Below are 26,120 nucleotides of genomic sequence, written 5' to 3'. Positions count from 1 at the left end.
GATGAGGAGGGCAGTCTCTGGTTAGGGGTGCATGAGAAGGTAGAAGTAAAAACCTAAGTAGCTTTCCAAAGGGCACAGGAGGTGCCAGATCACAACAGTCATCAGGTTTAAAGATGGAAACTCAGCCTGACAATGAGGCAGTCTGTCAGAAAGCTTCCTCCAGTCAGACCTGCGCACACACACATTGGGCTTTCTTCAAGCATCCTTGAGGCTTCCCCTGCCTTGAGTTTCCTTGTCGCTCAAGAGCACGATGGTAAGAGACACACTTTGAATCCAATCCTCCGATAAACCCCATCTGTCCCTTGGGGTGCAGAACAGACGTGCGGGGGGTGGAGGCGGCTCTTGCTGAAGGATGAGGTGGCGAGAGTTGTGTGCTGAGCACTCCTTTGTCAGAAGCCAGCTCCAGCTGGTTCCCAACTCAAGCCCTGAATCTCTGCAGCACATACCTGTTGAGCATTGGTGGCAAGCGTCTGGATCTGTCCCTGCACAACCTGGGTGCCTGATACAGGCTGGGCTAAGCGAATATACTGCAGCTGGCCGGCATTCAGCTGCACCTAGGCAGGGGCAGAGACAAACAAACCACCGGAGACTGAATGCAACCTCAAACAAGCAAACTTTCCATGACAAGAAATGGTGACTGTCCCCTACCCGTCCCCACCCCGACCCCTCCAGAAAGGCCGACCCTGAAAAGTTTCTTTTTAACAGAAACCCAAACAAGCAAAACCATAATATCCCTACCCCATAAGTCACACAACACAAAAGAGAATATGTTCCATGAATGGACTTGGGGAAAAATTCCCAGAGGATCTTGTCATATATGTGAGGACAGCACGGCTGGACCCTCAACATTCACTGGCTCTTAGCTATTTGCTCACAGTTTATGTTAAGATTTGATGCCAAAGACTGTCTGACATTATCGGAACGCTTATACCTTAAGTGTGGGGCCTTTCTCCCCTCCGTCTCCACCCTTCCCCACCCCTGTCCCCGGGACGGCTGATCTAATACTGAGAAGAGCCCCAGAGTCTGCCAGGAGCCCAAAGCAGGTGGCCATCACTCCGCACCACAGCCCTAGGACTGCCCAGCCCCATGCTGCACATCTTGGAAGAGAAAGCTGGCCTGCTTTACTATCTCTGTCCCCAGGAGCCAGGACTAATAGGGGTCTGTGGGACTTTTAGGATCCTTGGTGTTCAGCACTAGCTTCTGGCCAAATACCTCCCAAAGGGAAGCTGAATCAATAAACCTTTCACATAAAACCCCATCATCGGAAACCAAAGCTACAAAAATGCCCTTAAAGTCCCTCATGCTTAAGATTAAGTCTCAGATAATACAATAATACCACATGCTGCATTTAATTGTGTGCTAAAAGCCTTAACTCAGGCTCTTAATGCTACAGCGTACCATGAAAGCATTAGTGCTTCGAGCATGGGGATGAGGAGAGGACCAAGGCAGCTACAACGTGAGAGGAACTGTGGCTCAGCAGAGAAAACAGTCAGCAAAGGAGGACTACGGACAGTCACACTCAGGATGTGGGGAATGAAAGCGGCTCCAGGAGGACCAGCAGATTTGGTCTCTCTCTATCTGGCGGCCCAGACACCACCCTCCCTGGCTGCCTAGCCTGCTTTTCTTGTAAGGGTGGGCTTCTTGAGGGTAACAGGCAAGTCATGCCTCTTTGTCCTGGAGCAAAATTTCCCCTTGCCTTCAAGAGCTAATAACTTCATTACAGGGGCTTTTACTTCCGTGAGGAAAATGCTGACAGGATGAAGCTTCTGCATGCAGTGTTAAATCAAACTGCTTCTCTGAAACTTCAGACTCAACGAGGATTTGAACCACCAAGAAAAGACTAACACTGAAGTTCCTGGTAGAACGTTCCAGAATTGTCTGCTTAAGGCAAGATGGAGGGACACAAAATCTAAACCCGTTAATAATCTGGTTCAAAGGAGACAGGGCAAGGTATTGTAACCTGTAGTCATTTCTCTCCTGAGAACATGCTAAGAGGAGCTACTGGGAAGTTGTGATGCCAAGCCTAAACTCCCCACTACATCCCACAATGCGGCTTCCAGGCAACATTAAGTTGCTTATGGGGAGGAAGACAGCTGGGTGGAGGCTTGGGAAACCTCATCTGCCAAGACTGATGGTGGCTGGTCCCAGGAGTCACCAGAATTCCTGCCAAGGAACATGGGATGAAAGACCGAAGCCTTGTCCCAGGAGTGGGGGAAGGTATACTGCTGGCCATAGGGATTTTACGTTTCCCAGCTGGGAAGAGCTCTTTTGCAGAAACTCAAATGTGACTGAAAAGCTGTGAGCCAAACAGTTCCAAGCAGTTCTTAGAAGCAAGCTCTTCTTTCAGGCTTGTGTTTAGGTACTGGGGATGCTCTGCCCTTCAGTCCTCTACCACAAGGGTAGGCCTGGGGACCCTCACACCTTTTTAAAATTACAGAGCAAAGAATCCTACCCCCTGGGCTTTCAAAAGAGGGGCAAAGCTTCCTTCATAAAGGTCATCACTAATACGAGCACTGTGGTGAGTTTAGAAATGGAGACTCCTGCAGAAGGTATACAGTGAAGACCAGGTCCTAAATTCTGCAACAAGTCTTCTGTGCCCCAGAGGCTTTAAAAGACTCAAGTTAAAGTTACTACGGGGCTTCCCTGGTGGTGCAGTGGTTGGGAGTCCGCCTGCCAATGCAGGGGACACGGGTTCGAGCCCTGGTCTGGGAAGATCCCACATGCTGCAGAGCAACTAAGCCCGTGTGCCACAACTACTGAGCCTGCGCTCTAGAGCCCGCGAGCCACAACTACTGAAGCCCACGTGCCTAGAGCCCGTGCTCCGCAACGGGAGAGCCACCGCAATGAGAAACTCGTGCACCTCGATGAAGAGTAGCCCCCGCTCTCCACAATCAGAGAAAAGCCCATGCGCAGCAACAAAGACCCAATGCAGCCAAAAACAATAAATAAATAAAATTAATTTATTTTTAAAAAAAGTTACTACAAAGTGTGAACTCTTCTCTGGCTTAGCTGAACTTGTTTTGGTGCCCTCACATGCAAAAATGAGAACCATTTATGAGAGACGTCATGGGCTGGTGGCTGCAAGGAATCTGGAATTGATGGGTGTGTGTGTGTGTGTGTGTGTGTGTGTGTGTGTGTGGCGCCACCACTCCCAGCCCCACCCCATGGGGGAAGGAAAGGGAGGGGGGAAAGGGAGGTGGAGCGGGGGATTGGGGGGGAGAGAGAGAGAGAGATGAAAAGGAAAGAGATAAACAGAGGGATGCACACACTCCCCTTTCCTAAGCTTTCTCCTGGCCTATTACTCTGTTAAGAAGAACAGTCCCCAAAACAGAGTTGAGGAAAGTTTCTGAACTTTCTTCAAAAAGGAAGTTGTTAACCAAGTCCAAGTGAGTTTCTGTATCTGCCTACATTTCATTTACAATAGGAAGGGCAAGGGGCAGGAACAGGCCTGCTCCATGTCACTCATTTTCCACATTTTTTTGTGGCAAATTGACCAATGAATAGATGGCAAGTGTTAAGACAAGGACCTTTTTTTTTTTTTTTCCACCAAAGAACAAGTACAAGTGAAAAAGCCAGCAAATCTAAGAAATGAAATCCCTCAAGGCACACAGGAAGTAGCAGTCCACAGTGAAGGAATGGGTAAGTTAAACGAAAGCCAAAAATACACTTTGCTGCAGGCTCCCCTGGGAACTGACTCATGAATATGCAACACGTGTATTTGTGGCCTCTTCTCTATACACCTCCCTCTTAGTCTCTGCAAATCCAAAGACAGGAGTAGGACTGCCTCACAGGGCCTTTGGGCCTTGGCACACAGTCGTGGTTACAATGATTTCTCTGCGTAGGCCAAGTGAGGGAAGCGGAGAGGAGCTGCCCCATCGTGGTGAGCCCGAACCTGGATTAAAGGAAAGCAGGGCATATACGGTGAAGCAAGCTGTGGTCTGGGGTAATGGGAATATAGGTTTATAACAAAGTGTGCGTACATGTGTGTGTGTGTGTGTGTAAAATCTTTAACTATTTCCTGTTATACTGTTGAGCAAAGTGCCACGCAGACCTTAAGGCAGGGCAGGACTTACCGGGATCTGCTGGATCTCTCCTGTGTTCGTAATGATCTGCTGCATCACCTGCATGGTCTGCCCAGTGCCACTCTGGGCCTGCTGGGCCTGACCCTGCGGCTGGGCCTGGACAATCTGCACCTGCTGACCTTCTCCAACCTGCATGGTCACGGGTGTGGTCTGGAAGGAAGAGTCATGAGAAAGCTGACTGAGCTCCAGCCCAGAGCCATTAGGCCTACCACGGGGTTAATAATGAGCAGTTAACCAGGAGCAAACCCCCTCCATGAACACCTGACCTCATCGCAACACTAACAATACTCAACCTACAGAAGCCTTTGGGCTCAGAGCACTGTTCAAGTCACTCTCCAAAATAGAAGACAGGAAGGCCAAACGGATTTTTAGACTCAGAGTACAGAATATTTGCCTCGGTCCCAAATACCTCTATGCTTCAAATGTTTCAACTCTTCACAGCCCCTTCAATGATAGAAAGGCACATACAGTACAAGAGCATCAAAAGTAACCACGATAATTTGCCTGAGACATGGCTGAAGTCAAGTCTGGAGCAGGTGAGTTTAGAGGGCAAACTAAATGGAAAGTGGGGTCAGCATGGGTTAACTAAGCTCAGGACCCTGGGCTCCTTCTCAGGCATGCAGGACACTGGAAGAAACATATAGGGAACACTGGCTTTCACCCCCATTCAAGCAGCAGAGCGACTCCAGCCCACTCTGGCCAGCCGGCTGCTCTGGATCACAGCACTGCTTCCCACGGGGGAGGCAAACACCCTTAAGACCTGGACACTGTTAAGACCTGGACCTTAACTGAGGCTACCTGCAAGTAACGGAATTTAATAAAGCCAGACTTCTAACTTTCTAGAAACAGGAATCGCAGCTTTAAGGAATTTCTGTCTAATGTATATGAAGATTCTGTGTTTCACACACACTTAGAGCACTGCCCAGTGAAACCTGCTCCTTTGAGAGACAGCAGATTCAAACTGTCAAAAGGATCAGTCATTTCTTTTAATCTCAGAACTTGAGCCCTAGCTGTGACCACTACAGATCCCAGCGTATCTTGTTCATCTGGCGGTGGCGCTAGTGGAGCCTTTTCGCCACACCTGCACCCCAACCCCTCACTTTGGATATGATTTCTCCCCACTCTGAATTAAGAATCACCTCTTAAGACAACTCTGAGAGTCTTAATGAATCCTGGGCTTCAATCGATGCTGTTATTCTGAGGCTCTCACTTTCTGACTGCACAGGTCTACTCTGCATCTGAAGTTACAAGGGAAGGGGATATGTTCTGAGAACTGTAGATGGGACTCAAGGGATTACTAGGTAAGGAGAAATTACTACAAACTGCAGGAGGGTAGGGAAGAAAGATGACAGAGGGCAATACATGCAGTGGGTTAGGTCAACAGTAAACACCTCCTATACTCACACCATGATTTCCAACTCAGCCTGTTCCCCAAACCTCCAGTAATAAATGCTTCCAATTTTATGACAGAAAACACAGGATTCACTTTAACAAAATATGCTTTTCTTCCAACTTTAATATGTATTGGTCCTGCAAAGGTATCTGAACTCAATTTGAAAGAACAACTCCTGTAGGTCCAGGGAGGTGTGACACAGCACAAGGCCACCCTGAACCAGCCAGACAGCGAAACAACAGGAGATGCTGGGAAGAACCAACTTCACCGCCCTCACAAGCCTTATCAGCTCCAAGCTGAGCAAGTCTGGGGTGGCAAAGAAGAGGTAGGTGAAATTCTCGCTGACTAAAAAAAAATGCATACTGCCAACTCATCACTGTACTACCAACTCAATTTTCCCAAGAGGATTTCCAAGGTATTTCTAAATCATTTCAGGAAAACGAGGGCTCGTGTTAGCCTGGCAGATGTCAAATCACGTATGGCATGCCCTGCTGTCGGGGCACAACAGCCACGAGCTTCTTAGAATGGTCAGCCAATCAGAGCCAGCTCTTGGCAGACTCCCTTGAAGTTTGCTCTGTACAGGGATAAGCCTTTGGCAGGTAAAGCTCTCACCACTGCAGAGCACAAGCATTAGCCAAAGAAGGTCCCTCAGGCATCATGGTGCAGTGGATGCCTTGAGGCAGGGACTGGGCTGTGGTCATCTTTAAACCCCGTCTGCCTAACACTGTGTCTTGCGAAGAGCAAGCACTCAATAAATTTCTGTTACATGGATAAGAAAATGGGCAGGGAATAAATCCTAAAATCATAATTAATACTTAAATCTACCCCTGTCCCAACCTTTTTTTCTTTAGGTAAACCCAGCTCCTTACTAGAATACACATGGCTGTTTGGGATGTGTCCTCTGCCTATCTTTTCAACTTGCCTAGACGTTCCGCTATGCTGACTGTACCCTCCCCTCCTACCATTTTCCCTGTGCTGTTTCTCGTCTCCAAGCCTTTGCTCGTGCTGTGCCCCCTCCTGGGAAAGCCCTCCTTCCCTCTTTATTTGATTCATTTCCATTGTTCCCTCTAAGACTCATATTATTCCCTTCAGGGAACTTTCTCTGACATCTTCTTCCACCTCCCTCACATCTTTGTTAGGTTCCCCTTTGAAGTGCTCCCGTAACACCCTCTACACAATCCTAAGAATATCTTATACTTTCCACGTGGCAAGTGGTGTAACCTTCAAGTATTTGTAGCCCCAACTAGATTCTTGAATTCTTTAAAATAGGGACTGTTTTATTCATGCTTGTATCCCCAACACACAGCATTGGACTTTATTTAAGAGGACGTTCAATGTTTGATGAATAAATAAATTAATGATTGGCAGGGAATCTGGAGTCAGAGCTCAGAAAACATAGTTCTCCCTAGGGGCAGGACAGGGATAAAGATGCAGACGTAGAGAATGGACTGGAGGACACGGGGGTGGCGGGGAAGCTGGGACGAAGTGAGAGTAGCATTGACATATATACACTACCAAATATAGATAGCTAGTGGGAAGCAGCCGCATAGCACAGGGAGATCAGCTCAGTGCTTTGTGACCACCTAGAGGGGTGGGAAAGGGAGAGTTGGGAGGGAGGCTCAAGAGGGAGGGGATATGGGGACATATGTATACGTATAGCTAACTCACTTTGTTGTACAGCAAAAACTAACACCACATTGTAAAGCAATTATACTCCAATAAAGATGTACAAAAACAAAAACAAAAACACATAGTTCTCTTCAGCCTCTCATGATCCCAACCATGTGGATGTTACTGCTTTTAGACAGAGAAGGAATCTTCTGATTACTATTGTAAAAAGAGAAAGTCACCTGACACAAATTTGGTGGGACACAGAAATGATGGGGAGAAGGGGAGGAGGGGTATGCAAGCTGTCAGTGATGCCTGATCTCCCCCTTGAGGGTACAAATTCCAATTCTGGTGGGAGACGCAGACAGCAGGCACGGAGTCCACTTAAAAGATGTCACTATTCTTCACGGGGGCATTATAAAGATTTTTTTCCTCCTAAAACTTTTTAGGGATCCTGGAGAATGTCTTGCTCACTGCACTTTCCTCATATGACCCACAAGGAAACCAGGGTCCAGAGAGATCAGGTGACACATCACCTCAGTGGCTGAATCTGGTGAAAAGCCCAGGTCTCCAGAATTCAAATCCAGTCCTCTACAGTGATCTGACCGCCCCTCTGCCCCAGTCACACTTTGCCCATCCCAAACCTAAGAGGTGCTGTCTGGCTGGGCCGGCACCCTCCGTGGTTCACAGACCTGGCCCTGCTGAGGCTGTGCAATGATGATCTGCCCGGGCTGGATGGTGGTTGTGGAGCTGGTGGTCTGCTGGCCTTGCTGCTGCCCCTGGACCTGGACAGCAGTGGGCTGCTGAGCCAGCGTGAAGTAGTACTGGACGGGCTCGGCAGGAGTCACAGACTGGCGCACTTCCTCCTGTGGGGCAGAAGGAGGGGCAGGTAAGAGGAAAAGAACCGGCTCAGCAGCTGCCACAGTGAATTTCCACTCTTCCCCCAAATGGGCTCTGTGCAGTTGCCTGCTGAACGCTGAGCTCTCCACATCTGAAGCCAAGAGAAAGTGGAATTCGAAGAGACCAGTTGTGCTAAATCAAACTAAAAATAACAGATTCCATAGGCTTCACAAAACATACAGCCAATTTTCTGAAGTACAGAGTAATCACCCACTGTGTGATGAGCTGCAAATGGGCAAATAATTACCATACCTAAAAACCACGCACTAGCAGTGCTTGGTAGTAAATGCCGTCAAGGCCTATGATCTGAGAACAGTGCTAACGGCAAGCACCCCGACTACCATGCTCTCAGTCTGGCTCCCAATCTCCCAAATAGGCAGCACTCTCCGTATTTCGTTCCCACCACCTCAGGAGGGAACGAGCAGGGGAAAGGGAAACGGGCTTTTTCTGGATGGGAAGTTCAGAATCAAATGTCAGGATCAAGAACACTGGTAGGCAAGAGCCCAGCTTTTCAGAGCATGTCGAGAGCTCTGTGGTCACTGAGGCCATGTCTATCCAGCATCACATCTGGTTTGGTGCTACTTAGCCACAGAAGCGCAACCCAGAGGGCCTGAGGGACAGCCCTCCAGTGGGGTGGCCTCTGGCCGATCTGCTGGGTGAAGAGACTGTTCCTTCTTCAGCTGACGTTGTCCATGGCAGAAGGAGTAAACAACCCTCTCCCAGCCACCTCGAGCTCACAGCTGAGAGTGTAGGATGTTTACACACACTACGGCATGGTTACAGCCTGAGGGTCCAGGGTTGGCCGGCCCGACCACTGACACAGATCGGCGTCTGCTCCGGAGGGCCCTGCGACACGTGGTGCCCTGCCTGGGACAACAAAAACAACAGAAACGTACAACCACTTGGGCTTGTTGAGCAAAATATCAGCTAAATTTACTCACTTCCATGTTCTGGACTAAGTTTGCCAGGTTCAAGGAAAGAGGAAAAGAAGACACTTCTTCAAGGTATAGAGACCCTGTGGACCAAAGCTCTCCAAAGTGACATTTACAAAGTTGGTACTGACCCCATCCCCAATCTGTGCTTCCACAGTCCGTTTCTCATTACATTTTTTTTGTACTTGCTTGGAAAATTCCACTACTTTCCCTGCTAGAATGAAAGCCCTATGAAGGCAAAGCCTCACTCTCTCTTGCTCCCCACTGTCCCTACCACCTGTCTCCTTGCAGGCACTCAATAAGCAGTTGCTGAATGATGAATGGATTCATAGAGCCGGGCAGACAACTGAAGATAGGAAAGTACTTTTTTTTTTTTTTTTTTTTTGCGGTACGCAGGCCTCTCACCGTTACGGCCTCTCCCGCTGCGGAGCACAGGCTCCGGACGCGCAGGCTCAGCGGCCATGGCTCACGGGCCCAGCCGCTCCGTGGCATGTGGGATCCTCCCGGACCGGGGCACAAACCCGCATCCCCTGCATCGGCAGGTGGACTCCCAACCACTGCGCCACCAGGGAAGCCCGGAAAGTACTTTTTTTAACCCAAGTTGGGAGTATGACAAATTCTCTTGAACTCAACAGCTGTTAGCAGTAGAAAAGAATCCCTAATTTCTTGCTACCTCTAGGATTCCGTGGCCATAGTGCAGGAGACACTCCTGTCCGCTAAAGAACGAGTTTGGGTATTCTTTTGCTTGCCCGGTGACTGGGGGCCCAGGATACTAAAACTAGGACTCCTGGTATCTAGCCCCTGAGAAACTTGGATCTCTGCATGACAAGGTTCCCTAATGGCCATTCACGCAGTCTAGGCAGACACTTGTAACATTCTGGGTTTCTAAGCTAGTCCTCAAACATGAACCAACTTTCTAAGTTAATGTATTCTGTGCTTCAGGCCCAAACAGTTTGAACCCTGGACATGATCATGCTGAGGCAGAAGAAAAAGGAGGTCCCCTTTTATTTTCATCTAGGTCTCAGTTTCCAGAACAACTTAACTGTGACAATATCACCTCCACTTCAACTCCAACTTCTCACCATTATAAATAAAGATCAGCCAGTCAACTTGATCTTGGCTGTAACAGGGATAATACTGATACCCTCCTTAGCGAAGAAACAAAGGCCAACTACTCTTTTCAAGGCTCCTGAAATAGGTTCAATGAATTTATTTTCCACTCAGAACTCCCTTCCCATTCTATAAAAAGCATCAACCACTAAAATCCAAACTAACTTGCAAAAGCTCTTGGGTGATGAGAGGGTACAGAGGACTAAGACCCCTAGAACTAACTTGTAGGAAGTCTTGGGGAGGAGGGAGCCACTGGCATTTACCAGCCCTGACCTGTCATTGTTCTGTCTCCAGTTATCCTTGACTGTAGCTAATCTGCAAGTGAATATGGTCTTTTTGCCAGACAAATAGCAAACCCTTTAAGTACCACTTTCAGAAGCTAAAATATCCCTTGCCAAAAGCTGTGAAAACATGTAAAGAGCTTCTCCTATGATGCCTACTGTATGCTCTTAAACTGTTTATGAACTAGGCAGTGTCTAGGACACTTCTGTGAGTACCAAATAGAGGCACCAAGGTTTGTGTTGTGAGGACAGGCATGACAGCTCTCGAATCACTGGAATGGAAGGAGGCATATCTAAGCTTCTTCTGCATTATGAATACTCATTCCGCCAATGGAGGTCAAGCTAGCAAGGGAGTGATTATGCTTGGTTTAAAGAAATGGGTGAAGAGGAAATGACATTTCAATGAGCAGGAACTTTCAACTCACAGTTTTAGTGGGGCAGAAGTCAGGCCTCAACTATCTTCTGCTTGAGCAGTCTTTACTTGCTTCCCCAAAGAACAAGAAGACATCCCCACGCATCTCAGAGAAGTCAAGGGCCTTAGATCCACAACTCAGTATTTCTGGCTCGTTTCTTTCCCCAGCAGTGGGAAATCACCCCCTGTGCTAGAACAATCTCTGAATGACTGGATCAATCCAGAATGGGGCACTTGCCCAGCTTTAGCAGTGGCCTCCCCAGCCAGAGTGCCTGCTCTTGGAATCTCTTCAGAAGTAGAGTCTGATAGACAGCGCCAGAGAACGAGCAGCCTCACATCCTAGAGCCATCACCACAGTGCTGTGCAGCCAGCCCCAGACTGGAAAACAGCACATTTGCTTCAGTAGCAAGAATGAACCGCTGCCTCCTTCAGAAAGGGTGAGTTTGGGACAGCAGCGCTTTTAAAGGACTTAAGGGAGGTGCCAGCCACTTCGGAGCTTGGGAAAACGCCATGTCTATAGAGGAGTAAAAGTGCTATCTTAGAATTTCAGGCCAGCTTTCAGCAATCTCAACCTTTCAAAGGCCAGGCAGTAGCTGTCCCGAATAGGATGCCGATCAATGGCCTGAACACCTGCGAAGAACTGAACGTGTTCAGTTCAGAAACTGAGCTGTTTCAGCCAGACACACTTTAAAGGAGATGGATCATAGCATTCTGAGTCAGGCTAGGATGTAACAAGGAGCTCTCTGACAGCCTAAGAGAGTCAAGCACTGAGGACGCTGGAGGAAGGGAGAGGACACGACCGTTCTCTCTAGCCAGCTGGCTCGGCAGGCAGCCCCAGGGAACAAGCAGGAGTTGGTGCAAGGAGCCCGAGCAAGGCCTGATGTTGTCACAGAGCTCACCACCTTGGTCTAAAGGGGGCTTCTGAAACAAATTCCAACAAGGAGAATGGGCGAATGGTATCAACTGTTCTGAAGGAAGCGAAGTGGTCTGAGTTCTTGTTGTAGTGACTTCTCAGAGAGGGGGGAAGCACTAGGAGGGGGAACTGAGCCGCGGGCACAAACCTGCAATGTTTCAAAGGCGATGCACAGCGGGACGACCGTGGCAGCCTGCCGCTGTAAACATCCGACTGAAAGCTCCCTGGAACGCCTTACAGCTTCCAGTCAAGGATGTTTACAGTAGCAAAGACTGCCCAGAAAGAACGAAGACGCAGTGAGGCACCCCGCTCTAGGAAGGAGGTGCAGAGGGCTTGCTGACCCCAAGACCCTCAGGCAGGGTCGGGATTAAAAAGGGCGTTTAAGATGCCCACTTCTCCTCCACTCTCTGACTCGTTATTAACACGAGATGGCACAGAATGGTCGTCACTGAATGACTCCTCTTTCTAAGGACAATACACTATGAAATAATTCATTAAAAACACTTAAAATTTTATTAACAAAACAGAGAGAGCAGATCAAGGCTCAGCTTTGCTCCTGCCAGACTCTGCCACTATTCCCCAAGCATCTCTACTACATCTAGTGAGTCATGCAATCTGCATGCCTAAAATGATGAGCTATACACGAGAGGGGTCTATCACAATTGCAATTAAGAGCTTTATGCACCCAAAGTGCTGAAAAACAATGGTGTGACCTCCAGAGAGGAGCAGACAGAAGAGCAGGAAAGGCAGACACTCACATTCTTTCTCATGACTGCTTAGAAAGGTTGCTTAAGTGGTGGTTCTCAAATATGGTTGCACATTAAAAGCATCTGGAGAGCTTTAAAAAGCACTAATGCCTGGGCCTCCCCCTCGCAGATTCTGATTCAGCTGGTGTAGGGGCGGGGCCTAGAGACCGGTATTTTTTAAACCCTAACAGGTGATTCTAATGTGCAGCCAGCGCACTGTGCAGAGACCCACAATCTAGACTAAGAGAAAACCCAGTCCACTCACTCCAAACACCACTATGCACACACCGAAGCTGTTTCTTGGAAATCTAAAATCTGTAACTTGCTCTCCCATCCCAGACTAAGAACTCTGACAGACTTCCTAGGATCCCTCAAAATGAGCTTCACTTTACTGTTGTAACTAAAGTCTTTCATTTTCATTTTGTCTGTTTTCACTGAAATACCACCTCAGAGGCACTGAGTTAAAAACATCCCTAAATGAGTAACAGAAGGAGATGTTAAGGATGGATCTGGTCTGCAGAAAGAAAAGCAAAAGAAGAGCAAATGACTTGTGCCGAGAGAGGAAAAGGAGCGTATCTGATACCAGGATGCAAGGCACTCTCTAGTCAGCAGCAGCAGGAGCAATGCCTTCCCAGCTCACCTGACGCTTTGGTGGTTTCAGCTCATCTCTTGGAACAATATCGATGAGAAAGTCAAACTGATCAAATTTTGTAATTGCCATGGCGATATCATTCCTCTGTAACAAAGAAAAGCAGAGTGAAAAATTAGCCTGGGGAGAAACTAGTTCACCTGGCTTTCTACTCTCCAAGTTACAAGTAAGGTAAGATGATGACTTCTAAGCCAAACTAAATACCCATGGCCAAGCCTACAGGCCAAAAGTAGTACAACCAAACTCTTATAAACTGCAAATGATCAGACTTGATGGACAAATACTGACAAAAAAGAGATAAATGTAGCTCATGCTCTACAAACTGTATATTTGAGCCTCCAACTATTACCACCTCTGCTGGATCCTAAATTATCATCCTCCAGATACATCGGTACAAATCTAGCAATCTTAACTGACACGTTTCTGGTCATTCTGTGGTTAGCAAGGTTAGACTATCATTCAACCTTATAACTTTTTAAGCCTCTAAATAATATTTTGGCTCTTTGGTTCACAAGTAGTTATAATCTATTTTGAATCTCTTAGCTGAAATCCTAATTCAATAACTTTTTGCAATATTTTCTAGTCATTGGATCTATATATGTTAGTTCCTACAAGGCTACAATTTTTATTTTGAAATTCAAAATCACAATGTCAAATCCACAGTTTAAATCTTGTTCCACGTGACATGAACACTGGAAGTCTGAAGTCACTAGAATAGAGGCAGGGTGGGTAGAGACCAAGTCAGCTGACTAACGCTACTGAAACCAAGGCCTGCTCTGATGGCGTTCTAAGACTGACATTCCCTTTCTTTAAATAATAAAATCAAAAGATTTTTAATTAAAAACCAACACACTATGTATATTTAAGATTTGTGTACTTCACTGTATGACACTTTTAAAGCAAAGGAAAAAACAGAAAAAAATAGTGAACTATGGTGAGTGAGACCTATGTTGAGGTGTTCAGGGGAATGTAAACTTTTAAATGCATATAAAAATAGATGACTTGGGGACTTCCCTGATGGTGCAGTAGTTAAGAATCTGCCTGTCAATGCAGGGGACACGGGTTCGAGCCCTGGTCCGGGAAGATCCCACATGCCACGGAGCAACTAAGCCTGTGTGCCACAACTACTGAGCCTGCGCTCTAGAGCCCACGTGCCACAACTACTGAGCCCACGTGCCACAACTACTGAAGCCTGCACACATAGAGCCCATGCTCCGCAACAAGCCACCACAATGAGAAGCCCACGCATTGCAACGAAGAGTAGCCCCCATGCGCAGCAATGAAGACACAGTGCAGCAAAAAATAAATAAAAAATTAAAACAAATAAATAAACTGACTTTGGAGCAGCAATGGTGGCTATGCAGCTTCAAAAAAAATAGATGACTTGATGAATAGAGGGAAAGACAGACATGGGAACAAAACAAGTAAAATGTTAACGGTAGGATCTAGGCGGTCAGTATACAGGTGTTCACCGTAAACTCTGTATAAATTTTTTTGTGTGTTAGCATGTTGACTTTTCCCTCCAACATTTTATTATGTTGGAGGGAAAAGTCAACATGCTAACAGAAATCCTTAGCAAGCTCTATATATCACATCTTAAAAGAAGGTGACTCATCAGACAAAATAGGAGGGGATGGAAATTTTCCTTCCCTTGTCTTTGTGATGGCCCCAAGCCATTGAAATGCAAAACTCCAGTCCACCCTTCTTGCCAGCCACCAGCTTGATAATAAACCCTCCCAACCGAAGCAGGGCACATCTTAAGGCTGCCAGGTCTCATTTAAGATTAGTACGATATAGTATCACGTTCTTGATGATGTCACCTACCTAAGCTACCCAAATGGCTCATCAATGGATAGAATGAGGGGGAGAAAAAAAAAAAACACCTCCAAAGATACACCAAAGTGTTCTACAGAATTTTGGAAACAGATATACTTAAATGGGTCTTTTTAACATTTTTAGTTTGCCTTTTTTAATGCTAGTATTTTACTGATTATCATATTTAGTAAAAAAAAAATACAGAAATCTTAAGTACACAGCTTGATGAATTTGAATAAATATATGCACCCAGGTAGCTATCACCCAGGTAAGAACAGACAAAGTTTCCTTCTATCCCTTTCCAGTCAACTTCCTTCCCCTACCAATCTGAGGCAACAACTCTGATTTCTGTCATCACAGATGGTGATAGTATATGGTGGACGTGCTATGTGATTTTTTCCTCTGGTTTCTTTTGCTTAATATTATTGAGATTCATCCATGTTGTTGTATGAATAAATAGTTTGCTTCTTTTATTGTTGAGTAGTAATCCATTTTATGAATGTATCAATTTGTTAATGTATTTACATCTTGATGGATATTTGAGTTGTTTCCAGTTTTGGGCTATTATAAACAAGGTTGTTATGAACATTCTAACACAACAATGTCCACACTTTTGGGTGTACACGTAGGAGTGGAATGGCTGGGTCTCAGAATAAGGAACATGTTTAACTTTATTAGAAAGTGCCAAATAGTTTTCCAAGGTGATTGCACCTTACATTCTGACCAGCAATAAATGTTTCAGTCACTTCACTTCCTTGTCAACACTTGGTATTGTCAGTCTTTTTTATTTTAGCCATTGTAGTGGGTGTAAACCAGTATCTCATTGTGGTTTTAATTTGTATTTCCCAGATGACAAATGATGTTGTATACCTTTTCATATGCTTATTGGTCATCTGGGTATCTTCTTTTTTGAAGGGCCTGTTAAAGCGCTTTGCCCATTTTATTTTTTAATCTGAATTGATCTTGAAGGTAGCTTTAATTGGATCTCTCTAGATTCATAGACTTCCTTCAAGACAGCATAAAATAAGTTTTCAATGTCTGGCTGCACTAGAATATAGACTTCCCAAGGGTAGGAATTTTTGTCTGTTTTGTGTATTAGTCCCCAGGGCCTAGAACAGTGCTTGGCACATTGTGGGTATTCATTTAATATCTGTAAGATAAATGAATAAAAGCATGCATTTTCAATTTTGAAGATAATGGGAAACAGAAAGCATAATTTACTTCCTTGGCTTTGTTGTTAAAATACTGTCACTCTTGTATCTGTCACACCCTTCCTCTTATGTCTGGGAAACCTTTCCTCTAACAACTAGGGCCTGGATGTTGAGCAGAGGGCCTCTAGAGCCAATGACCAAGGAGTCCTCATACAACATGAATGCTGATTTGCTGGATTAAAATAAAAAAGGAAACATGAAAGAAGAAAAGGATTCCCAGGAAAGTAGGGAAGGAACAAAAAGGCTAATGAGGTTAGTGAGACTATTCTTCCTGGGACTGTTCTTTTCTGGAGTCTCTCAAGGCTTCCAACCAGAAGTTGTTTAGATCTGGAAATAGATAAATACCACTTTAGCCTCTGTTTATAGTGAGAGCCCACCAAGTACAAAATTCAGTCACTGAGCTGTGAAAAACAGGAGAGTTGGAAATTAAGATTCTTGGTGGGGAAGTACAGACTATCTTGTCTATATGGTCTGCCTGCCTCCCACCAGTAGAGGAAGATGCCAGTTAAACATATCAGCTTGACAGAGTCCTAAGGAAAAACAAAAACTTTGGTCCAAAGCCATGCAACAGAAGAAGGCAAAGGCAGCTCTTGCCTAATTTTCTACAATATTACCTGAAGAGTCCGACGCTTGTTATCCTCTGTGTGGATCCAGGCTCGAAGAGTCAACTCAGTGATAAAAATCTGGGCCGCCTTGGCAAACAGCACAGGGGCTTCTGCACTGATCATCTGTAACAGACATAGGCCCTCCCCGTCAATCACCAGCAAGTCATTCAAACCAGTCAGTTCGTCCCTTACCTCATGTCCTGCTCTTGGGCTATGGGGCAAGGGCTAGAAAACAAGAAGGTGGTAGCCTTACAAGATTCCAAGGTAAAATAAATCCACGAGTAGGGACAAAGCAGGTAGCAGATAGAAGAAGGGAAGAGGGAAAAAGGTATTTATCTAGCACCTACCATGCACTTTCTTCCTCTCATAATAGCCTTTCAGAGAAACTAGGGTTTAGGAGAGATGAAGTGATTTGCCTATGGCCATAGAGCCAGTAAGTGGTAGGATTTAGGTTCTAATCCAAAGGGAGACAATGTGGGGAAAGATAATGAGTATGAGAGCCAGTGGATTTAGGGAAAATCTCTGGCTTCCCATCCTTTTGGGCTTTATTTTTCACATAGTGAAAAAGAGGATAACAACCTTCCAGGGTTGCTGTGGGAATCAAATGAGATAATATATATAAAAGCACCCAGCACAAGGCCTGGCACACAGTAAGTGCTCAAGTAATGCAAGCTGCCTTGCCAAGTCTGAATTCAAAGTTCAAACTCTTGGTCAAACAAAGCTCTGAACCCTTGGTGAGGTGGTCTATGCAGAATATAGCCACGGGAAGAGCTCTGGAGTTAAGGAAGTAGGAGGTGAGAATTGGGATCTTGGTTCTCCTACTCTGGGTGAGACACTTCTAACCTCTTTGTGTCTATTTCCATATCTATAGAATGGTGAAACTAACAATTCTTATCCTCTCAAATCTCACAGGGTTACTATGAGGAAGAAGTAAGCTAATAAAAGGGAAAACTGTGGTAAACTGTTAGCTTTCCACACAAATACAAGAAACTATCAATTTTGAGTGGAAAGAGAGACAGTTGCTCTTTTCCTGTGAGAACTGTAACAGGATGTGGACTCCTAGGAATACAGAAAAGGCCACCCCCAAGTAAATCCTCTCACAAGTACAAATCATGTGAAACAACTCACGGATCGAAAAGTTAGAACAAGTGCAATATCATTATCAAACATTTCTTAGAGCTCAGATCAACAAACTAGAGATTGCAATAAGATGCTAGGAAGACGTCGCTGTCCTGTTGATGTGATGACACATGTTCACACTACATAGTGGAAAGAATCGGGTGATTCAAAAAGCAAATACTCAGCATCTTTTCAACATCTGGAAAACAGGATATCCCCAATTTTCAGAGAAGACCATACAACAATTAAAACTGTTCAATTTTAGCTCACATAACAATTTTAGAGAGAATCCAAATAAAAAAGCAACAGACAGTATTATTTTCATTTTTGTTTAATTAAACTTTGAGCTCTAGAGAAATGAGCAACAATTTTCCCATCGTTTTACTTTCAATATGAATAATGAAAATGAATGTGAATTCACCTTCACATCTTCATCCAGTTTCATAATCTTCTTAATACGAGCCAGTGGGAGTTCCTGTACTCGGAAATCTTTCTGAAATGAGTAACAACAGGTACATAAATGGTAGGAATAATCAACAGGGCATGACAGGCAGCATGAAACACTCTGATTGGTTTAGTCCCTCCTTTCAGAAAATATGGCAGGAGAGGAAGTACAAATGAAATTAACAAAATACAAGCTCTAGAGGCACAATACTTCTTAACCAATGCAGAGCTTCAAACAGAGGGTTTCAGGATAAACTTATGATGGCTTCTAACAGTGCCCTCATGAAAAGTGGCCCCAAACAATACCAGATTCTTTGCCAGCACGATATAGAGATGTATTATACGTGTCTTCCCCCCACCCAAGAAAGTTTACCAGCTTGCATGCAGGTTAAAATGAGATTTTTGTCTTAGGGATTTTCCTCCAGTTCTTCCTTCTAATCAAGGACTGCAAGGGCAAGTGCCAGCAGCACCTGACCATAGTGACTGTTCTCATCAGCCAATGTGGCACTGCCTATTTCTTTTTTTTTGTTTTTTTGTTTTTGCGGTAAGCGGGCCTCTCACTGTTGTGGCCTCTCCCGTTGCGGAGCACAGGCTCCGGATGTGCAGGCTCAGCGGCCATGGCTCATGGGCCCAGCCGCTCCGCGGCAATGTGGGATCTTCCTGGACCGGGGCACGAACCCATGTCCCCTGCATTGGCAGGCAGACCTCAACCACTGCGCCACCAGGGAAGCCCAGCACTGCCTATTTCTGACCTTTGCACTAATGTGACACCAGAAATTGGGGAGGAGCTCCTTTCCCATCACAGCAGCAAAGGCCTTGTCTCCAAAATCTGCTTGGGGGTGGGGGTGGGAGTAGAAGGGTATGGAACAAGGGTGAGGGTGAATGTATCAGCTGTCATTTAGGAACAGCCCTGTCCATGTTTTCTTAACAAGCAAGACTAAGCTGGGGAGAAACCATTTAACTTTACTGTGGATAGGACTTAGGAAAGGGATTTTCGATTAGCACCACTCAATTACTTGCAGTTTAGGCGCTTTTTCATTTTATTTTGATACTACTGGTATTTAAACACATGGCCAATGATGGATGCAATTCTAGAAATAAAAATCAATTTTGGGTTTCAGAGCTGCAATGAAGAGAAAGGTGCAAAGGCAGAGATTAGCTAAAATCAGCAAAATCCCTACTGGGACTAGGTGTCAAATGATTGATTCTATAAGTGGTCTGAAATGTGACTCACCAAACCCAATATGCTCACCTGGGAATTTACATCATCACATTACGGAGGAAGCAGCTCTTATTTGAGATTTGGTATAGTTAACATGCATTCGTGAACTTTCTTTTCCAAGACCAACAGAAAACCTCAACTATACATCAAAGAAGGCAGTGGGGCATTTTGGAAAAACATCACCAGCCTTCCCAGAATCTATTTTATGAATACAGAAGAGCAACTATTAGGATAAAATGTACACCGAGACATCTTACTTACTTACTTACTTAACTTATTTATTTGGCCATGCCGAGCGGCATGCAGGATCTCAGTTCCCCGACCAGGGACTGAACCCATGCCTCCTGCAGTGGAAGCATGGAGTCCTAACCACTGCACTGCCAGGGAAGTCCCAAGACGTCTGATTACTCCACCCAAACCCAACAAGCTGCTTGGCTACCACTCACCTCTACAGATTTCCAACACTGACTTTTCATCTTCTCCTTTTCCAAATTAGGTATCAGCATCTTCCATAAGCCTCTAAAAGTCTAACCCTGGAGTGGCAGAGGCTGAGAAGTCCAGTTTATTAACAGTGTCACCAAAAGGAGACAGCAGGACACATACTATTCTTATGGTTTCTCCTCCTCTTTCATTTATTACTTCATGTAACTCAACTGACAGCAAATGTATGATACCTACTATCATGTGGAAGATGCAAATATATTCTTACCTTTGAATAGCCAAATAGGTTAATTGTTAGAGACTATCAGATAAGAACATTATAATCTCCTATCCTATACTAGAATGGGGGTGTAAAATCCCACACGGAAAAGAAAAAAATGACCAGCTGGCAATGGGAGGTGTGGGGCACTGGAGCGAGCGAGAAGAACTGGCAAATGTTCCACAGAGGGGCTGAATCTGAATTATATCTAGGGATACTGCAAATCTGCTTGCTGGAAAAGTATGTTATTCAGACAGAGGAAACAGCATGCACAGAAGCACAGAGACAAAAAACCTGGCCTATTTAAGTTTTCGATGTATGACCTTAGTACAGAGGGGAACAGCAGGAAAGGGAATGCTGGATTGGGGCCAGACTCTAAAGGGATTTTTAAAAAAATATTTAACTACAGAAATCAATCACTGGTCTTCCTTCTTGTGTGGCATATCACACAAAATGATGATGTGAAACAGAAATGCCAAAGAGAATACTAGGGATGATAATTCCTTTGGAAGGCCTCCCAGGATGATACACAAAGAACAAGATTATGACCGCAAGATTTAGGTCTCTTGCAAGTGTGCTCTCATTTGGCTTGGTTACTTAATATAATTCCCACAAGACTGTTCTAAGATTACTTAACTAAAGCCCAAAGCTAATAAAAAGACCTCCTTCCCTAACTTGAAAGAATAAAATATTACTTTTAGAATTTCTATGAGACTATTCTTTAATTAAAAGAAAAAACAAGAAAAGGTCAAGGATATCATCCCCACCTTGATGAGGTGTAAAATGAGGCAGAAATTTATAAAAAGCCCTGCTCTAAGCCCCACCAACCTTTTCTTTTGTAAGAAACTTTCTCATGATCCCCAAACCTTGAGATCTTAAAGGATCTTCAGATGTGCGTGTGTGGCTCATTATCGCTGACAACGGCCCAGTTTTCTATAATCTCAGCCTAGCTTTCCAGTCACATGTAAGGGTTTACGACAAGCTTATTGGAGAGGGGAGCCCCTTCACTATCAGTAAATTGGCTTTCAAGTCAATGCTCCCCTTGTCATTGGAAACCATGCAACTGACATGAGTAACATTAAACTTCTTCTCCTGATGCTAATCCAAGTGGAAGAACAACTAACACATTTTACTCTTGGGAGTGACATCAGCATGGTAGAAGAGCAGATTCTCTCTCAGAACATTCTCGTGCTCCTGACCACAACCAAAGAACTACACTTTAAAATGCTGCCAACGGGGCTTCCCTGGTGGCGCAGTGGTTGAGAGTCCTCCTGCCGATGAAGGGGACATGGGTTCGTGCCCCGGTCTGGGAAGATCCCACATGCCACGGAGCGGCTGGGCCCGTGAGCCATGGCCGCTGAGCCTGCGCATCTGGAGCCTGTGCTCTGCAACGGGAGAGGCCACAACAGTGAGAGGCCCGCGTACCGCAAAAAAAAAAAAAAAAAAAAAAATGCTGCCAACTGAAATTGCCGAATTTCAAGAAGTCTGAATTCACTCAATGAGAGTCCAAAGCCAGAGAAAAGTCAATGGGTCTCAAGCTGCACTAAAGAACATCCACAGTTTCAAATAATGATGAGAAATCTTTTGCAGGCCTACCTAGTCAGGCACTCACTCCGGCAAAGTCAAGATTCTATCCTCTCAAAAGCAGTGATTCTCAACCTTGGCAACATGTTAGAATCACCTGGGGGAGCTTGTTTTCGGTACGCGGGCCTCTCACTGCTGTGGCCTCTCCCGTTGCAGAGCACAGGCTCCAGACGCGCAGGCCCAACGGCCATGGCCCACGGGCCCAGCCGCTCCGCGGCATGTGGGATCCTCCCGGACCGGGACACGAACCCGCATCCCCTGCATCGGCAGGCGGACTCCCAACCACTGCGCCACCAGGGAAGCCCCTGGGGCAGCTTTTGAAAAACAAGATGTCTGCGCTTTACCCCAGACTCAGTGAATCAGGAATTCTAGGGAGTGGAGTCCTGGCATCACATTTTTTGAAAACTACCCTGGTGACTGTAATCACAGTGAGGGTTAAGGACCACTGCTTTAAAGCCTTGTTGCTCCAAGTGAGGTCCCTAGACCAGCAATGGCATCATCTGGGAACTCAAAAGAAATGCAGAATCTCAGGCTCCAATCCAAACCTCCTAAGTCAAAATCTGTATTTCAACATGATCCTTATGTTGTTCACATATAGACAATAAATTCTGAGAAGCACTGCTCTACAGGAAGAGCTCAAACAGCACAGGACTTATTTTTTAACAGTCCACCAACCTTTACCTCCAAGTTCTTGTTTAAATGGTTATCTGATTTGATTGTAATGGTGGAAATGTCATCTTCCAATCTGGAGGCATTGAAAAGATATAATTGGCGATTAAAAGAAAGTGACCTAAGCATTAAATTACAGCTAACTGAAGGTTAAATGGGATGTACGGAAGGAGCTTAAAGGAGGATTCGATTTTTCTTTAAGATTCAGCATTACTGCCTCCCCACCTGCCCCCACAAAAGAAAAAAGTTAGCTTCTTCTTCCCCCCTTTCGAAGAGGTCTAGAAGGGTAAAATTCAGTGCCAAGAAGTCTATTAATTATTGTTCCCAGAGTTCTGCTAAGCAGGAATACAGTATTTTACACAATCATCCTGGTGTACAATCATTTTGGTATGATTTTTAACCAACTTCAATTCCAGCTGAACACCATCTAGGTTTATGGACAATGCAGAGCTTTCAAGAGTGAGGAGAGCCTGATGGCCAAGCTGAGATGAAAGACAAATTGCTTTTGCAGAACACAGACCAAAATGACTGGGGCCAATGTCTCCAATACATCATGAACTATATCATCTAGCAAACTTCAATTACTTGTTTTTGGAACATCTTTGTCCCAGTCATAGAGAGATCACAACACCTTATGAGTATTCTCATAAGTTTTATTTACGTTTGGATGGTTTGAACATATGGATTTTTAAAAAAATCTGGTAGACATTTTGGGATGTCAACCTAAGAGGCTCTGACATATCTGAGGAAGTCTGGTTGTAAGTGCTGTTGAGTTCTGGAAAGGCACAGACTAAACACTAAAACATCAGCCACGTTACACAGGCAGAAGTGCAGTCAGAGAAGCAGATGCCTTCTTCGTGTGCCATAGGCAGAGGGAAAATAAAAGTTTTACAAAGGGACCTTATTGGATTACATTCTCACTCAAACTTGGCACTATGTTGCTTCACACTAAATCTGAAGCGGAGGAATCTGATTCATTCAAATATTTAACGTGCACCTATTATATGCCAAACATCACTCTAAGCATCTGATGTAAGAGATACGATGGTAGCAGTCTAGGAGTCTTTTCTCAGGGGTACACAGGAGGAAAATTTTAGTTAGCCATCGATAGGAGAATGATTAAAGAAGACTTTCCTCCTTGATCTTCTTTCTCCTTACTCATAAAACTTGAACTAAAAGTGAATCCCTCAAAGTAACCCACTTTTTAAAAAAAATAAATTTATTTACTTATTTATTTATTTTTGGCTGCATTGGGTCTTCATTGCTGCGCACGGGCTTTCTCTAGTTGCGGCGAGTGGTGGAGGAGCTACTCTTCATTGTGGTGCATAGGCTTTTCATTGCGGTGGCTTCACTTGTTGTGGAGCATGGGCTCTAAGTGCGGGGGCTTCAGTAGTTGTGACTTGCTGCAGGCTCTAGAGCGCAGGCTCTAGTTGTGGCACCCAGGCTTAGCTGCTCCGTGGCATGTGGGATCTTCCCAGACCAGGGATCGAACCCATGTCCCCTGCATTGGCAGGTGGATTCTTAACTACTGCGCCACCAGGGAAGTCCCAAATCCATTTTTAACCTCTGAAGGACTAGCTGTCTAGTGACAAAAAGTTGGTCAACACCACGATCTGCTCTGATGTCAATCAAACTTGAAAATTAAACCAAGTAGGATAAAAATCAAAGCCCACATTCCTGTTCACTGCAGCATTATTCACTATAGGCAAGAAATGAAAGCAACCCAAATGCCCACTGACAGATGAATGGATAAACAAAGTGTGGTATGTACACATACACAGGAAATATTATTCAGCCTAAATAAAGAAAGAAATCCTGTCACATGCTACAACATGGATGAACCTTGAAAACCTTATGCTAAGTGAAACAAGCCAGGCACAAAGAGACAAATACTGTATGGGTCCACTTATGTGAGGTACTTAGAGTGCTCATAGAAACAGAAAGTAGAATGGTGATTACCAAGGGCTGGGAGAGGGAAAAGTGGGTGGTGGTTGTTTTATGGGTATAAAGTTTCAGTTCTGCAAGATGAAAAAGTCCTGGATATCTGTTTCACAACAATGTAAATACACTACTGAACTGTACATTTTTAAATGGTTAAGATGGTAAATTTCGTTGTGTCGTTTTACCACAATTAAAAAAAAATCAAAAATCAAAGTCCAACAAAATACAGAAAAGCAAGGTGCTGAATTTGAACTTTCACAGTTTATCTGACCACTCGCCTGATCCTGGATTTTTTCTGCGTTCAATCTGGAGGACAGACTTGCTGCACTGGCCTAGTCCCACCATACCCCAGGAGGGCACTGGTTTTACACCAGGCTGATCCCAGCACTAAAACCTGATAAGCTTAACCATGAGATTATCCCCTCAAAACATACACAAAATACCCTATTTTTGACTTTATAATTTCATTTTTTTTCCTTCCTTCTGTTTTATATCTAAGATAGTACAGGTAACTACTACCTTTAGATTGCAGAAGAGAAAGAATGATTTTTCAGTGGAAATCCACCTGTGAACACAGGCCACTCCGAGAAAGCTCAAGCCAAGTTCAACTGCTGAAAATCCCCCATACAAACAAACATGACCCACAGGTACATTCAGAATATAAATTAGTTTCTCTACCCCTGAAGTCAAGTGGGCATTTATCACAGTAAGTTATTTTGTTTATTTTATTCATTCATTACCTGTTTATTATAGTCTGTCTCTCCCACCAGAATACATGTTCTGTGAGTGCAATGATTCCGTCTGTCTGGTTCACAATTGGATCCACAGTAACTAGCATAGCCATAGTAGGTGCATAAGCATTTGTCCAGTGAACAAATAAACTGACTACGTATGTTAGAGGTTAAGGACCAAAACTCTAAGAAATTGCAACACGAGTTCTACATCAAGAAGGAATCCAGTGTTTGCTCTGCCAGGATGCTAATATTGATACCTTCAGGGCAGGAATGACACATCTAACACAGAGAGCTCCTTCAGCATTTGCTGAAATGACACCAAATGGAACATTCTTCATTAAGGATATGACACCATACTCCGACTTTTATTGCTTCAGATTCATCCCTGTGCCTGACTCAGTAACTATTTAATAAATACTTATCAAATAAATGACTCTGGTTGTAATTACGACATTGTAAGCTCCTCAAGGGCCAGGGTTTTATTTGATTCTTCTATGTCAGAGGTTCTCAACAGGGGATGATTTCGGCCCCCAGGGATCATTTGCCAATGTCTAGTAAAATTTTTGGTTGTCACAACTGGAAGGGGAGTGCTACTGGCTGGCATCTACGGATTAAAGGCCAGAGATGCTGCTAAACACCGTACAATGCACAGAAGAGCCCCTCAAAACAAAGAATTATCTGGCCCAAAATGTCAATAAGGCTGTTAAGAAACCCCAATCTAAGTGTATCTTTTGACACCTGGAAAGAGTACTTGCTTACAATAGATTTGTTGTTGAATAAACTGCCCAAAAGTTTTCACCAGGTCCTAGAAATTTGGCAGGGCCACTAAATCAGGCTTAAGAAATGACCTACAGCTACTGGAGGAAAGTAAGCTCTGCTTTTCTGCATTCTCTAAAAGATCTGCCTCACATTAAAGTATCTCCAAGTCAAAGCATCCACTATACATCCCCATGCCTAAAGAGAGCCACTAAGATATAAAAAAAACCCTTGTAGTTACCTCACCTAAGGTAAATTATATTTTCATTTTCCTATCCAAAGGTCAGAAATGAA

At 44.7% G+C, this 26,120-nt stretch overlaps 1 protein-coding gene across 4 annotated transcripts in view; it reads right to left on the bottom strand.

Moving 5' to 3' along the window:
* The window catches only part of NFYC (nuclear transcription factor Y subunit gamma), a 63,925-nt gene that overhangs the window by 3,785 nt on the left and 34,020 nt on the right, over positions 1 to 26,120 (bottom strand). For all 4 annotated transcript variants that reach the window (XM_060089612.1, XM_060089613.1, XM_060089611.1 and 1 more), the window contains 6 exons: positions 18,198 to 18,269; positions 16,667 to 16,780; positions 13,018 to 13,113; positions 7,776 to 7,949; positions 4,074 to 4,232; positions 447 to 554 (listed from right to left, as the gene is read on the bottom strand). In XM_060089612.1, the coding sequence (XP_059945595.1) occupies positions 447 to 554; positions 4,074 to 4,232; positions 7,776 to 7,949; positions 13,018 to 13,113; positions 16,667 to 16,780; positions 18,198 to 18,269 (723 nt within the window). The remainder of the gene's footprint in view (positions 1 to 446; positions 555 to 4,073; positions 4,233 to 7,775; positions 7,950 to 13,017; positions 13,114 to 16,666; positions 16,781 to 18,197; positions 18,270 to 26,120) is intronic.

Source organism: Mesoplodon densirostris, chromosome 2 (genome assembly GCF_025265405.1).
Source record: "Mesoplodon densirostris isolate mMesDen1 chromosome 2, mMesDen1 primary haplotype, whole genome shotgun sequence".
In the NCBI taxonomy this organism is placed as follows: Eukaryota; Metazoa; Chordata; class Mammalia; order Artiodactyla; family Ziphiidae; genus Mesoplodon; species Mesoplodon densirostris.
The sequence above is the reverse complement of the archived record's forward strand: the minus strand, read 5'-3'. Positions and strand labels throughout refer to the sequence as shown.